Below are 14,768 nucleotides of genomic sequence, written 5' to 3' on the forward strand. Positions count from 1 at the left end.
CAGTAAGAGAACAATTCCATTCTACCTTTTGGAAGTAATTATATCAGTTACTATAGGTTCCAGTTTAGTAAAATATCTCAAGTTGCACAAAACAGATATAAACTGGTTAACAAGAAAAAAGAGGAAGTTCATGGGATGGGAAGGAATGGAACAATGGGGACAGTTCTGGGGACTTCAACAACAGGAGTCCTGAGATTGTCTCCAGGATCCTGCCATTAGTGCCACACACTCCAGTGACAATCTCTGTGCCCCCATAATGTACATTTCAATTACCCAGGGAAGAGAATCTAGTTGGCTCAGCTTGGGTCAGACGGTCCAATAAACTCTGGCTGAAATATGTATTTGGGGGAGGGGGTAGAGTGCACTGTTCCCCAGACTTGCCATTTCATTTCTCCTACCCCCACCACAAGTACAGGGGCTGTTTCTGGAGAAGAGTGGATGGCTGTTACCCTAAGAGGTCTCCTTTAGGCATTAAAAAACATAACAAAATCACTAAAGATTGCCACACTTGGAGGGCAGAGTTAAAATGACTAAGGAAAAACTTAAGTTGGACCTTTTAGTTGAGCAAGGAAAAGATTTGTTAATCATTGAGCTCTAAATCTGTTGGTTACTTCTATTCTGCAAAGTAGATGAAAACAGAAATGTTTCTCAGAAAAAAGGAATGTGGTAACCAGCCCAGAAAGTGAGCCTCGGTGTGCACTGAAAGTGGAAAAATGCAAGGATCTAATGCGAGCTATGGAAAGTAGCTGGGGCCAGGGAAGCTTTTTGGAGGGTCAAGGAAATGTTCTATGTCTTGATTGCAGTGGTGGTTATAGGACTGTATGTAATTAACAAACTCTTTAAACTGAAGACTTAAATAGGTGAATTTTATTGTACATAAATTATATCACAATAAAACTAGAAAATAAAGAAGCTGAAGTAACAGAGGCCAGTTCCTAAAAAAGACTGCCTGGATGCTAAAGGAGAATATAGAAGAGCCCACCTTATCAGCCACCAAGGGACTGTACTTCAGCAAATAAATCAGAGAGGAGATGGAGCCTGAACAAAGGAAAAACTTCAAGTAGCCTAGAGCCTGAGAAAAGTCAACAAAGTTAGCATCAGAGAGCCTGAAACCAAGGAATAGCATTCTCAAAGCCAAATAATTGTTAATCCTATTTCGACATTTGCATCTTCTCTAAAACAGTTCACATATACCATTTCACTTTATTTACCACAAAAACCTGCTAGGTGAACATGTAAATAGTATCCTTGTATTCCATAGAGAGAGAAACTGTGAGTGTCAGGACATGTGCCAGGTATTAATTTATTGTCTCCTAGCTCCAAATTCACTGGCAATTTCCAGAGGAAAGATTTCCCACAAGTTCCACCAGTATGGCGCCACTGGGCCTTCTCTGCCACTGTCGCCTCCTCTCCAGTGAGATCTGGATCTCAGAGAGGAGGAAATTCTTCCTTGTTTTAAATAGAAATGTCCTTCCTTCCAGTCTCCCTAGGGTGGAGTTTATTATTTTATCCCTGAGAAAACTAGATCCAAGTTGTTGAGAAACTGTTAGGGAATTAAACGTCATTCATCTTCGTCGCAAGTCCTCTCATTTAGGTACTGGGCTATGAAGCTGCCATCTGAGAAAACAGAGTACGAACTCCAAAGACTCAGAATGATCAGAAAAACATGGCAGAGTGAGAGATGTCCCCAGATCTCTCCCCTTGTAACAACAATAAGCTGAACATCTAAAACTCAACAAAAAACACCTAAACTGCACACCAGCACGTCTGAGCGTGGGATCTGCACATAAGAGCTTCCACAGGTCAGAACCCTGGGTGTGCAGCGGTGGACTAGGAGAAACAAAGAAGCTGCCTCTCACAGCCTCTGGACCTCCCTGCAGGAGGAGGGGGAGGAGAGAAGCTGCGGTGAGTTCCCTGAACAGCCAAGCCTAGGAAAGCTGTGAGCTCCACGGAACTGGCGGCAGGGCCCAGTCATCAGGCAGAAAACAGAGGAGTGGGACAGGACTGCAGAGAAACAACAGTTGATTTTTACTGGCCACTGTTGCAAAACCGAGGCTGAGCTGCAGCCCCTAACTCCCATACCCTCCAAGACCAATCACCACGGAGCCCCAGGGGAACCTGAGCAAACGCTGCCAAGACTGTCGCTGACACTGACAGAGACTGAAACTGAGGGTAGCAAGCGTGACTAAATATCTATCAGAAAATAAAAAGGCATTTTTAAAGCTTTATATAAAGCAGGGATCCAAGAGGCTTAGATGCCACCTACTGGAAACCAAAAGAAAAGCACTTTCTTTGCAGCAGGCTAAAGACAGACATTTCTATAATAAATCATTCTGGAAAAACAGCAGAATAAACTTCCATTAAAGCCTAGATGGAGAAATAGTCCATTAAACACCACGAACAAACAAGGTGACAAGGCATCTCAGAAAGAAAGAGAAAAATCTCCAGAAAATAAGCTTATAGACATAGAAATATGCAATTTTATTTATTTATTTATTTATTTATTTATTTATTTATTTATTTATTTATTTTTAGGCAAAGCAACCCTTGGTTGACCTCACAGGTTGCAAGGACCTTGTCAACTCACAATCCTTTTATTTATTTATTAGTTTGTTTGTTTATTACGCCTACAGCACCTGGTCTTCCTAGGTGGTCTCCCATCCAAGTACTAACCAGGCCCACCCTGCTTAGCTTCCAAGATCAGACGTGATCGGGCTTGTTCAGGGTAGAATGGCTGTACACTAGAAATATGCAATTTAAATGACAGAGAATTCAGGATGGTACTTCTGAAAAAACTCAGTGAGTTCTGAAACGAGTCATATCAACAATTTCAGGAATTGAAAAAACACCTAGATGTTCAGAGCAATGAGATTGAAACCTTCAAAAAGAACAGAATAGATCTTCTGGGGATTAAAAACACACACGCACACACACACTGCAAAGAAATGAAAAATGAAATCGCAAGCTTGGGAAATAGAGTCGACCAAATGGAGGAAATGATCAGTGATATCAAAGACAGAAATCTAGAAATAAATCAGAAGAAGAGAGAGACCGAAGAATGAAAAATAATGAAAGAAAATAAAAGAACTAGCGGATACCGTCAGGAGAGGAAGCATAAGAATAATGGGCATTCTCAAAGGCGAGGAAGAGGAGCAGGGACTACAAAGCATTTTCAGACAAATAGTTGACAAGAATTTCCCAAATCTAAGGAATGAGCTGGAGCTTGGAATTCAAGAAGTCAACAGAACACCCAATTATCTCAACCCAAAAAGGCCTTCACCAAGACACATTGCATTAAAATTATCAAAAATCAATGACAAAGACAGAATTCTCAGGGCATCCAGGGAGAAGAAAACGGTAACTTATAAAGGAAAACCCATTAGATTATCCTAGGACTTCTCAGAGTAGACCTTACAAGCCAGAAAGGAATGGAATCATATATTTAAACTATTAAGTGAAAGGAACTACCAGCCTAGAATAACGTATCCAGCTAAACTCTCCTTTAGATATGAAGGAGAAATTAAGACCTTTCCAGACATACAAAAATTGAGGGAATTCTCCACTACGAGGCCAGCACTACAGGAAACTGAAAGGGGTCAGCTCACCTAAAACAAAATGACAAAAAAAAAATACATAATTAGGAGTAAAGTGACTATCAGGCAAATAGAAGCAGAGGAGTGCAACCCTTACAAAGAACAGGGCATTATAAGCTTAAATAATAAGAAGAGAATTGTTATAACAAGATAGTAATGAACCTTCAGCATACCTAGGGACAAATTGAGATAACAATGACTGAAAAAGGGAGGATTCAAAGATCCAAATTCGCAAAGGGGAATGGAGATAAGGCACGCACAGAAGAAAATGGATGACTGCAAATATATAACTATCCTTTACATATTCGTAGTGGTAACCACACACCAAAGATTCAGAACTGAAGTATATCACACAAAACAAGAAGAACCAGAGGCAAAGCCCACAAAAGCCAACCAAAATAAAGAAAACAGAAACGCAAGGACAAGGAAGCAATGGAAACACTGAGCTACCAGAAAACAAAAGATAAAATGGCTATAAGAAGACTTCGTATTTCAATAATCACCCTAGATGTAAAAGGACTGAACTCCCCAATAAAAAGGCACAGAGTTGCAGAATGGATCAAAAATCAAAACCCTACCATATGCTGCCTCCAGGAGACACATCTCAGCTCCAAAGACAAATATAGACTCAAAGTGAAAGGGTGGAAAATGACATTTCAAGTAAATGGTATTCAGAGAAAAGCGGGAGTAGCGGTACTAATATCAGACAAAATAGACTTCGAAATAAAAAAGATAAACAACGATACTGAGGGACACTTCAAAATGATAAAGGGAATCATGCACCAAGAAGACATAACACTTATTAATATCTATGCTCCCAATCAGGGAGCCCTGAAATATGTAAAGCAATTACTAACAGAACTAACAGAACTAAAGAGAGAAACAGACCAAAACACTATCATAGTACAGGACCTAAATACTCCACTGTTGGATGTGGACAGATCATCCAAACAGAAAATCAATATGGAAATAACATCCTTAAATGACACATTAGACCAACTGGACATAATTGACATTTACAGAGCCTTTCATCCCAAAACAGCTGCTTATACATTCTTCTCTAGTGCGCATGGAACATTCTCAAGGATTGACCACATACTGGACACAGAGGTAGCCTCAACAAATATGAGAGGTTTGAAATCATACCAACCACATTCTCTGATCATAATGCTTTAAAACTGGAAATCAACTGCAAAAAGAAATCAGGAAGAACCACAAATACATGGAGATTAAACAACATGCTATTGAAGAATGACTGGGTCAGAGAAGAAATAAAAAGAGAGATCAAGTGATACATAGAAACGAATTATAATGATAGTACAACATATCAAAACTTTTAGGACATGGCAAAATCAGTCATAAGAGGAAGTTCATGTCATTACAGGCCTATCTCCAAAAACAAAAGCGAGCCCAAATAAACAACCTAATGCTTCATCTTAAAAAACTAGAAAGGAAGAACAAATGAAGCCTAAAGTCAGCAGAAGGAAAGAAATAATCAAAAGTAGAGCAGACATTAATGAAATTGAAAACAAACAAACAAAAAAAATAGAAAAAATAAATTCAATAAAGAACTGGTTCTTTGAGCAGGTTAATAAAATTGGCAAACCCCTGGCTAGACTCACTAAGGGAAAAAGAGAAAGGACACAAATAAACAAAGTCAGAGATGAAAGAAAAGAAATTATGACAGACATTGCAGAAAGACAAGGGATCATACAAGAATACTATGAAAAAGTATATAACACCAAATTTAATAACCTAGAAGAAATGAACCAGTACTTAGAAAAATACAACCTTCCAAGACTGAATCAAGAGGAACTGGAAAATATGAATAGATCAATCATCAGTATGGAAATTGAATCAATCATTAAAAACCTACCAAAAAGTAAAAGTTCAGGACCAGATGACTTCACCAGTGAATTCTACCAAACATTCAAAGATTTAATATCTATTCTCCTCAAAATCTTCCAAAAAATCAAAAAGGAGGCAATACTTCCCAACTCATTTTATGAGGTCTATATCACTCTAATACCAAAATCTGGTAAAGATAACACACACACAAAAAAAACTATAGACCAATATCTCTCATGAACACAGATGCAAAGATCCTTAATAAGATTCTAGCAAACCGAATACAGCAACATATTGAAAAAATTATGCACTACAATCAAGTGGGCTTCATCCCAGAGGCATAGGGATGGTTCAACATACACAAATCGATTAATGTGATACACCACATAAACCAATTAAAAAATAAGAATCATATGATCATATCAATAGATGCAGAAAATGCCTTCGACAAGATACAACATCGATTTATGATCAAAACACCAAATTTGGTATAGAAGGAAAGTACCTTAACATAATATAGGCCATCTATGACAAACTCTCAGCCAATATTATACTGAATGATGAAAAACTAAAAACCTTGCCTCTAAGATCAAGAGGGAACAAGACAAGGCTGTCCAATATCGCCACTGTTATTCAATATAACGTTAGAGATCCTAGCGAGTGCAATCAGATGAGAGAAAGATATAAAAGGCATCGAAATAGGAAACAAAGAAGTCAAACTGTCACTATTTGCAGATGACATGATTCTCTATATAAAAAACCCTAAAGACTCCACAAGAACACTACTAGAAACAATAAGCAAATACAGTAAAGTTTCTGGATACAAAATCAGTGTTCAAAATTCCATAGCGTTCCTATACTCTAATAATGAAGTGTCAGAAAAAGAAGTTGGAAATATAATTCCTTTTGCAATTGCAACAAAAAGAATAAAATACCTAGGAATAAATTTAATGAAACACGTGAAGGACCTGTATAATAAAAACTGTAAGACCCTATGAAAAGAAATCGAAGAAGATACAAAGAAATGGAAAGATATCCCCTGTTCTTGGATTGGAAGAATCAACATAGTTAAAATGACCATATTACCTAAAGCATTAAACAGATTTAATGCAATCCCCATCAAAATCCCATCGGCATTTTTAAAGAAATAGAACAACAAATCATCAGATTTGTATGGAAGCACAAAAGACCCCAAACTGCTAAAGCCATCCTGAGAAAAAAGAATGAGGTTGGAGGCATCACTCTGCCTGACTTCAAATTATACTACAAAGTGACAGTAATCAAAACAGCTTGGTGTTGGCTGAAAAACAGACACACAGACCGGTGGAACAGAATCGAGAGTCCAGAAGTAAACCCATATTTATATGGGCAAATAATTTTTGACAAAAAAGCCAAAAACATACAGTGGAGAAAGAAAAGCCTCAATAAATGGTGATGAGAAACCTGGAAAGCCACCTGCAAAAGAATGAAACTAGACTGTTGTCTATCACCACACAGCAAAATTAACTGAAAATGGATAAGGACCTGAATATAAAACCTGAAACAATAAAATGCATAGAAGAAAACATAGGAACTAAAGTCAGGGACCTTGGACTTAAAGAGGATTTTATGAATTTGACATCAAAGGCAAGGGAAGTAAAAGTAAAGGTAAATGAATGGGACTACATCAAACTGAAAAGCTTTGGCACAGCAAAAGAAACTGTCAATAAGGTAAAAAGACTGCCGTCCAAATGGGAAAATATATTTGCAAGCAATGTCTCCGATGAGGGCCTAATATCCAAAATTTACAAAGAACTCATACGACACAATAACAACAACAACAACAACAAAAATGATCCAATCAAAAAATGGGCAGAGGACTTGAACAGACACTTTTCCCAAGAAAACATACAAATGGCCAACAAACAAATGAAAGATGCTCATCATCGCTAGCTACTAGGGAAATGCAAGTTAAAACCACAATGAGATACCATCTCACACATGTTAGAATAGCTGTTATCAATAGGAGAGGTAATAACAGATTTTGGAGAGGATGCAGAGGAAAAGGAACTCTCATACACTGCTGGTGAGACTGCAAAGTGTACAGTCACTATGGAAAACAGTATGGAGGTTCCTCAAAGAGCTAACAATTGATCTACCATATGATTCGGCAATTCCTCTACTGGGTATTTACCCCAAAGAATTCAAAACTCAAATCCAAAAAGATATTTGCACACCAATATTCATAGCAGCATTATTCACAGTGGCCAGGACATGGAAGCAACCGAAGTGTCCTTCGATAGGTGATTGGCTAAAGAAGCTGTGGTACATATATATAATGGAATATTACTCAGCCATAAGAAGAGATGAAATACTGCCATTTGCGACAACAAGGATATATATATACATATGCCTTACTGTTAAATTGTACACCTGAAGCCTACTGGATTTCATTAACCAATCACCATAAAAATAATTAATTTCAAAAATAAGATGTGATATATTCCTGATTTAATTAAGTTCCAATCATATTTTCTTCAAAACATACAATGACCTCATTTTTTTTATCTGCAGTTTGTATGTGGAGTGATGTAAGGCTTGCATTTTCCTCATATGTAAACAATCAGACACGATTATCTTGGCATACCTTTCAATGCACATTCATGATGCCACTTTTATCAAGTGTTTAACTGGCACCACATGTAGACACATGTATATAGCACACACACACATAAGTTGCCTTTTTCATGGGCTATTCTAGGTGACACTCAGTTACAAAAGAATCCCTGTACTAGAGAATCTACCTTCTCTCGAAAGATTTTATATGACACTCAATTCTCAAAATCTAAACCCTATTTACTAATTGGAGTATTTTTTACAATGAGAATGTTGCCTTTTAACACAACTGATATTCCACTTTGATCTCAACTCAGGTGTTTACTGAGGTCAAATGTCAAGGTCACTTTGCCAAAAGGAAAGAATTCAGATCTCCTTTTAACAGACTATCAAAAAGCAGCCTATATCAGGAAATGTCTTACTATGTCAACTTCAAATGAATTGGTATTACCATGTGATATGATTCTCTTTATTTTCTAGATCCCATATTCCTTGGTCCTCAAGATTCTTCCCAAGCCTGACCCCACTGGAGACAATGCAAGATGGCTGAATCAGGTTCTCTTGACTTTGATCTGCTGTGGTATCTGGAGAAACTCAACAAAAGGGAATTTCAGAGTTTGAAGAATCATCTTGGACAAGCATGTGTGGAGATTGGACTCCCACCGATCCCAAGGCTGGACCTAAGGAAAACCAGACCAGACCTAGTTGACCTGTTGACAGTCTCTTATGAAGTGCAGCACATCTGGAATATAATGTACAGCATCTTCCACAAGATCAACCGTGACAATCTCTGTGAGAAGATCAATGCTAGGTGAAGCCATGAGTAGTGGGTGTGAGTCGGGGGTGGGAGCAGTTTTCTGTAAGCCTGATTGTTTTGGTGAGTGACTTCTCCATTGCCCAAAGAGCCAGTCTTCAGGTCTGGAAGCCACCGAAGGAACAGCAATGGCTTGGATATGGGTCTTGTCCTGTCATGACCTTCTGATTCTACCCATGTTTTCTTTCATGATGCCAACTGACTCTAATGAAGGTAGCCCGCTAATGGATTAGACCCACCCAAAGAAAGCACTTTAGCTAGAGTAGATTGCAAGCATGGCGCTTTGTCATAGAATTGTAATATCTAGCCATAGAAATCTGTGGGCCTCTGTGCAAAGGTTATGGAGAATTAACATAGAACATACTCTGCTGAGCATATCGTGTTCATTGGCTCCTTTGGGCATCTCTAAACATCTCTAAACAGATGCAATTATTTATTCCAATAGAAAGAAATGGAGTATCTGAAAGGCTTAGAAATTACCAACATCATGAATCTAGTCCAAAGTCCCTTAGGTAGCAGTGCTAAGACCCTAAGCCAAATGTAGCTGGCTCTAAGTCAGAATCTTATATCTTTTCCATCTCTTGGGTGCTCTACATCCATCTGGAAAGACTCGAGTATTTAGAGGGACCATCAAGCCAGGCAATGCAAAGCTGCAAGAGTTGCCAGTTTTAGATTGAGCCTGTCTTCATGTTTACTACTGTCCTTTAGCCCTTGTTACCTTCCAGACAATCACAACTAGTCTTACAGGAGAAAGATTTCAGATTGTCTCTAGTCTTAGCCCCAAATAAATTACTGAGCATTCATTGATAAATGGCTGCCAAGTTTTGATGATAATTTGGGCCCCAGAAGGTTCACCAGACCTTCTGATGTGAAAGGAGAAATCAGAGATCTGCAACATTGAGTGTATCTTTTAACACTTAATTGTTGACAAACATTCAGATGAAAATAAAATAGCTTATAATTCAAGCATAATCATTTTATAGGCCAGGTCAAGATTTTGTGCTGCCAGCTTTAAACCTCTGGTACAAAATAAGGGGTGACTGCCAGATCTGTGTGGTAGAACCTGGAAAGCAATAGAGAAACTCGGTTATGACATTTCAGTCACCCATCTTATTTAAAAGCTGAAAATTACTTCAACATCTGTTTCACATCTCCTTGAACATATATTTATAGTCAGAAAAAATAAACTAACATACAGTAAGGAATATAAAGAGAATACAAATTAAAATACAAAAAAGTCCATGAAATCATTCCATGCTGAGCTATATCCAAGGTTAACAGTATATTCTTCAGGAATTTTCTAGGCAGGTAGGCAGATACAAATAAACTCAAATGGAGTCATACTACAGATTTCATTTTTTTAACTCATTCTTATCTACCAAATTTTCACAATTAAAAAATCAAACCAATGAACAAACAAAGGGTTAAGGGGGTCAAATATATGGCGATGGAAGGAGATTCAATTTTGGGTGGTGAGCACACAGTGCAATATACAGATGATGAATTATAGAATTGTACACTCGAAACCCATATAATTTTATTAACCAGTGTCACCCCAATAAATATAAAAAGCAGACTCATAGAAATGAAGAACAAAGCAATGGTTGCCAGAGGGGAGGGGATGGAGGGATGAGTGAAAATGTGAAGGAGAATATAATCTATAATAGTGTGAAAACTGCACAGAGACAAATGGTTACTAGACATAGTGTGGTGAGCACATCGTAAGATATATTAATGTCACATCACTGTGTTGTACACCTGAGACTAATATGGTATGCCAAATACACTTGAATTTTTAAAAAAGAAAAAAATGTAAGTACCTCGATAATTTTTATATTGATTACATGTTGAAATGATAGTATCTTGAGTATATGTGCTAAATAAAATGTTACTAAAATCTTTTTAAAAACTTTCAAATAAGGTTAAAAACATATTAAATCTTCTTCTTCCTGGGTCTTCTTCCCAATAGGTATCAACTGCTCAATTTTCATAGGCATTCTTTCAAAGTTTTTATTTATGTTTCAAGATGGAATTTATTAAACATCTTTATATTTAGTACAAAATTTATCCTTTATTAAATTTAAGAGTGGCACTGGTTAATAAAATTATATAGGTTCAAGTACACAATTCAATAATTCATCTGTATATTGCACTGTATGTATGAGTTTATTTCAATATATTTATGTAGGAGAGTAGTTTTAATAGAAGGAATGGAGTTCCAATATATAAAAGCTTCACATAAGTAGAAGACCCACTTTCCCCCTCGATGAGTCAGGGGACCCAGTCTACTGTAATATCTGACCCCTCTGTTCTCATGGAAAGAGTCCATTGCTCATCTTTGTAATTTGTTCAGATCCATACACTACATTACACTGTGGGTGAGGTCACAAGCCCACTGCAGGATGGATGGTGAGAACACTGAGCCTCAAAAACAAGGCCTCATACCAGCTGCTTCCTGGCAAGGGCCCGTAGTAGAGAGAGAAACAAAATCTGAGAGGCTACCTGCATGCTTCGCCTTAGATACCTGCAGTGGCATCACAGACACCAAGTGGTCTAGAATGGACTTCAACCCTGCTACTCTTGGTACATAGCTAACTGTGAGAGAGCCTTAAAAAAAGCAGCTTTATTAGGGTATGATTGATATACAAAACTATACTTTTGTAAGAGTATACTTGTATACAATTTGATGATGTATACACACATCACGTGAAATCATCATCACATAAAGGTAATAATCACACCCATCACCTCCAAAAGTTTCCTTGTGTGCCCTTCTCTCCACCTCCATCTCTCTCTCACCCTTCCTCTGTTCCTCTTCCCACCTCCCCCCGACCCTTTCTCTCCACCCGCTTTTGTCTCATTCTCTCTCTCCCTCTTTCCCCATCTCTAGCCCCTGCTCCCATGGAAACACTTCACATGATCTACCCTCCTAACAAACTTTATGTATGTATATATATATGCATATATATATATATACACACACACACACATATATATGTATATATATATTTATATATATTTATATTTATATAATTTTAATGATGACATTGGTTAACAAAATTCAATAAGTTTCAGCTATACACTTTAACAGTAAGGCATATATATATTTACACTGTATGTTCACCTCCCATAGTTAGATTTCCTTCTGTCACCACATATTTGACCCCCTTTACACTGTCTACCTCCCCTCTCCCAGTTCCCCCTTCCCTCTGGTAACCACTAGTCTATAGCCTGTCCATGAGTCTGTTTGTTTGTCCTGTTCATTTGTTGCTTTTAGGTTTATATCCAACATATAGGTGATATCATGTGGTTTTCAACTTTTTCTGTCTGGCTTATTTCGCATAGCATGATTATCTAAAGGTCCATCTATGTTATCACAAATGGCAGTATTTTATCTCTTTTTATGGCTGAGTAATATTCCATTGTATATATGTACCACAGCTTCTTTAGCCAATCATCTATCGTAGGACACTTTAGTTGCTTCCATGTCCTGGCCACTGTGAATAATGCTACTATGAACATCGGTGTACAAATATCTTTTCTGATATGGGTTTTCGAGTCTTTGGGGTAAATATCCAGTAGAGGGATTGCTGGATCATATGGTAGGTCAACTGTTAGCTTTTTGAGGAACCTCCATACTGTTTTCCATAGTGGCTATACCAATTTGCAATCCCATCAGCAGTATATGAGGGTTCCTTTTCCTCTGCATCCTTTCCAACATTTGTTATTACCTGTCCTGTTGATGATAGCTATTCTAACATGTGTGAGATGGTATCTCATTGTGGTTTTGATTTGCATTTCCCTAATAGTGATGTTGAGCATCTTTTCAAATATTTGTTGGCCATTTGTATGTCCTCAAGGGAGAAGTGTCTATTCAGGTTCTCAGCCCATTTTTTTATTAGATTGTTTGTTTTTTATTGTTACTGAGTTGTATGATTCCTTGTACATTTTAGATATTAGGCACTTATTGGAAGCATTGCTTGCAAATACATTTTCCCATTCAGAGGGTTGTCTCTTTACCTTGTTTACAATTTCTTTTCCTGAGCAGAAGCTTTTTAGTTTGATGTAGTCCCATTCATTCATTTGAGTTTTACTTCCCTTGCTTTTGAGGTCAAATGCATAAACTCTTTAAGTCTAAAGTCCTTGAGTTTAGATCCTATGTTTTCTTCTATGCATTTTATTGTTTCAGGTTTTATATTCAGGTCCTTATCCATTTTCAGTTAATTTTGCTGTGTGGTGATAGACAACAGTCTAGTTTCATTCTTTTGCAGGTGGCTTTCCAGGTTTCCCAGCACCATTTATTGAAGAGGCTTTTCTTTCTCCACTGTATGTTTTTGGCTTTTTTGTCAAAAATTATTTGCCCATATAAATATGGGTTTACTTCTGGACTCTCGATTCTGTTCCACCGGTCTGTGTGTCTGTTTTTCAGCCAACACCAAGCTGTTTTGATTACTGTCACTTTGTAGTATAATTTGAAGTCAGGCAGAGTGATGCCTCCAACCTCATTCTTTTTTCTCAGGATGGCTTTAGCAGTTTGGGGTCTTTTGTGCTTCCATACAAATCTGATGATTTGTTGTTCTATTTCTTTAAAAATGCCGATGGGATTTTGATGGGGATTGCATTAAATCTGTTTAATGCTTTAGGTAATATGGTCATTTTAACTATGTTGATTCTTCCAATCCAAGAACAGGGGATATCTTTCCATTTCTTTGTATCTTCTTCGATTTCTTTTCATAGGGTCTTACAGTTTTTATTATACAGGTCCTTCACGTGTTTCATTAAATTTATTCCTAGGTATTTTATTCTTTTTGTTGCAATTGCAAAAGGAATTATATTTCCAACTTCTTTTTCTGACACTTCATTATTAGAGTATAGGAACGCTATGGAATTTTGAACACTGATTTTGTATCCAGAAACTTTACTGTATTTGCTTATTGTTTCTAGTAGTGTTCTTGTGGAGTCTTTAGGGTTTTTTATATAGAGAATCATGTCATCTGCAAATAGTGACAGTTTGACTTCTTTGTTTCCTATTTCGATGCCTTTTATATCTTTCTCTCATCTGATTGCACTCGCTAGGATCTCTAACGTTATATTGAATAACAGTGGCGATATTGGACAGCCTTGTCTTGTTCCCTCTTGATCTTAGAGGCAAGGTTTTTAGTTTTTCATCATTCAGTATAATATTGGCTGAGAGTTTGTCATAGATGGCCTATATTATGTTAAGGTACTTTCCTTCTATACCAAATTTGGTGTTTTGATCATAAATCGATGTTGTATCTTGTCGAAGGCATTTTCTGCATCTATTGATATGATCATATGATTCTTATTTTTTAATTGGTTTATGTGGTGTATCACATTAATCGATTTGTGTATGTTGAACCATCCCTATGCCTCTGGGATGAAGCCCACTTGATTGTAGTGCATAATTTTTTCAATATGTTGCTGTATTCGGTTTGCTAGAATCTTATTAAGGATCTTTGCATCTGTGTTCATGAGAGATATTGGTCTATAGTTTTTTTTGTGTGTGTGTTATCTTTACCAGATTTTGGTATTAGAGTGATATAGACCTCATAAAATGAGTTGGGAAGTATTGCCTCCTTTTTGATTTTTTGGAAGATTTTGAGGAGAATAGATATTAAATCTTTGAATGTTTGGTAGAATTCACTGGTGAAGTCATCTGGTCCTGAACTTTTACTTTTTGGTAGGTTTTTAATGATTGATTCAATTTCCATACTGATGATTGATCTATTCATATTTTCCAGTTCCTCTTGATTCAGTCTTGGAAGGTTGTATTTTTCTAAGTACTGGTTCATTTCTTCTAGGTTATTAAATTTGGTGTTATATACTTTTTCATAGTATTCTTGTATGATCCCTTGTCTTTCTGCAATGTCTGTCATAATTTCTTTTCTTTCATCTCT

General features: G+C 37.1%; 1 protein-coding gene and 1 pseudogene across 1 annotated transcript in view; one reads left to right on the forward strand and one right to left on the reverse strand.

Annotated features, from left to right (window-relative positions):
- Positions 1 to 2,624: 2,624 nt before the first annotated feature.
- Positions 2,625 to 2,742, reverse strand: LOC120598408 (uncharacterized; annotated as a pseudogene).
- Positions 2,743 to 8,479: 5,737 nt separating this feature from the next.
- NLRP11 (NLR family pyrin domain containing 11) overlaps positions 8,480 to 14,768 on the forward strand; it is a 31,615-nt gene continuing 25,326 nt past the window's right edge. The window contains exon 1 of the mRNA XM_039857157.1: positions 8,480 to 8,847. Within this exon, the coding sequence (XP_039713091.1) occupies positions 8,579 to 8,847 (269 nt within the window). The 5' untranslated portion in view covers positions 8,480 to 8,578. The remainder of the gene's footprint in view (positions 8,848 to 14,768) is intronic.

The sequence above is a fragment of the Pteropus medius genome, unplaced genomic scaffold, assembly GCF_902729225.1.
Source record: "Pteropus medius unplaced genomic scaffold, Ma_sr-lr_union100, whole genome shotgun sequence".
Lineage (NCBI taxonomy): Eukaryota > Metazoa > Chordata > Mammalia > Chiroptera > Pteropodidae > Pteropus > Pteropus medius.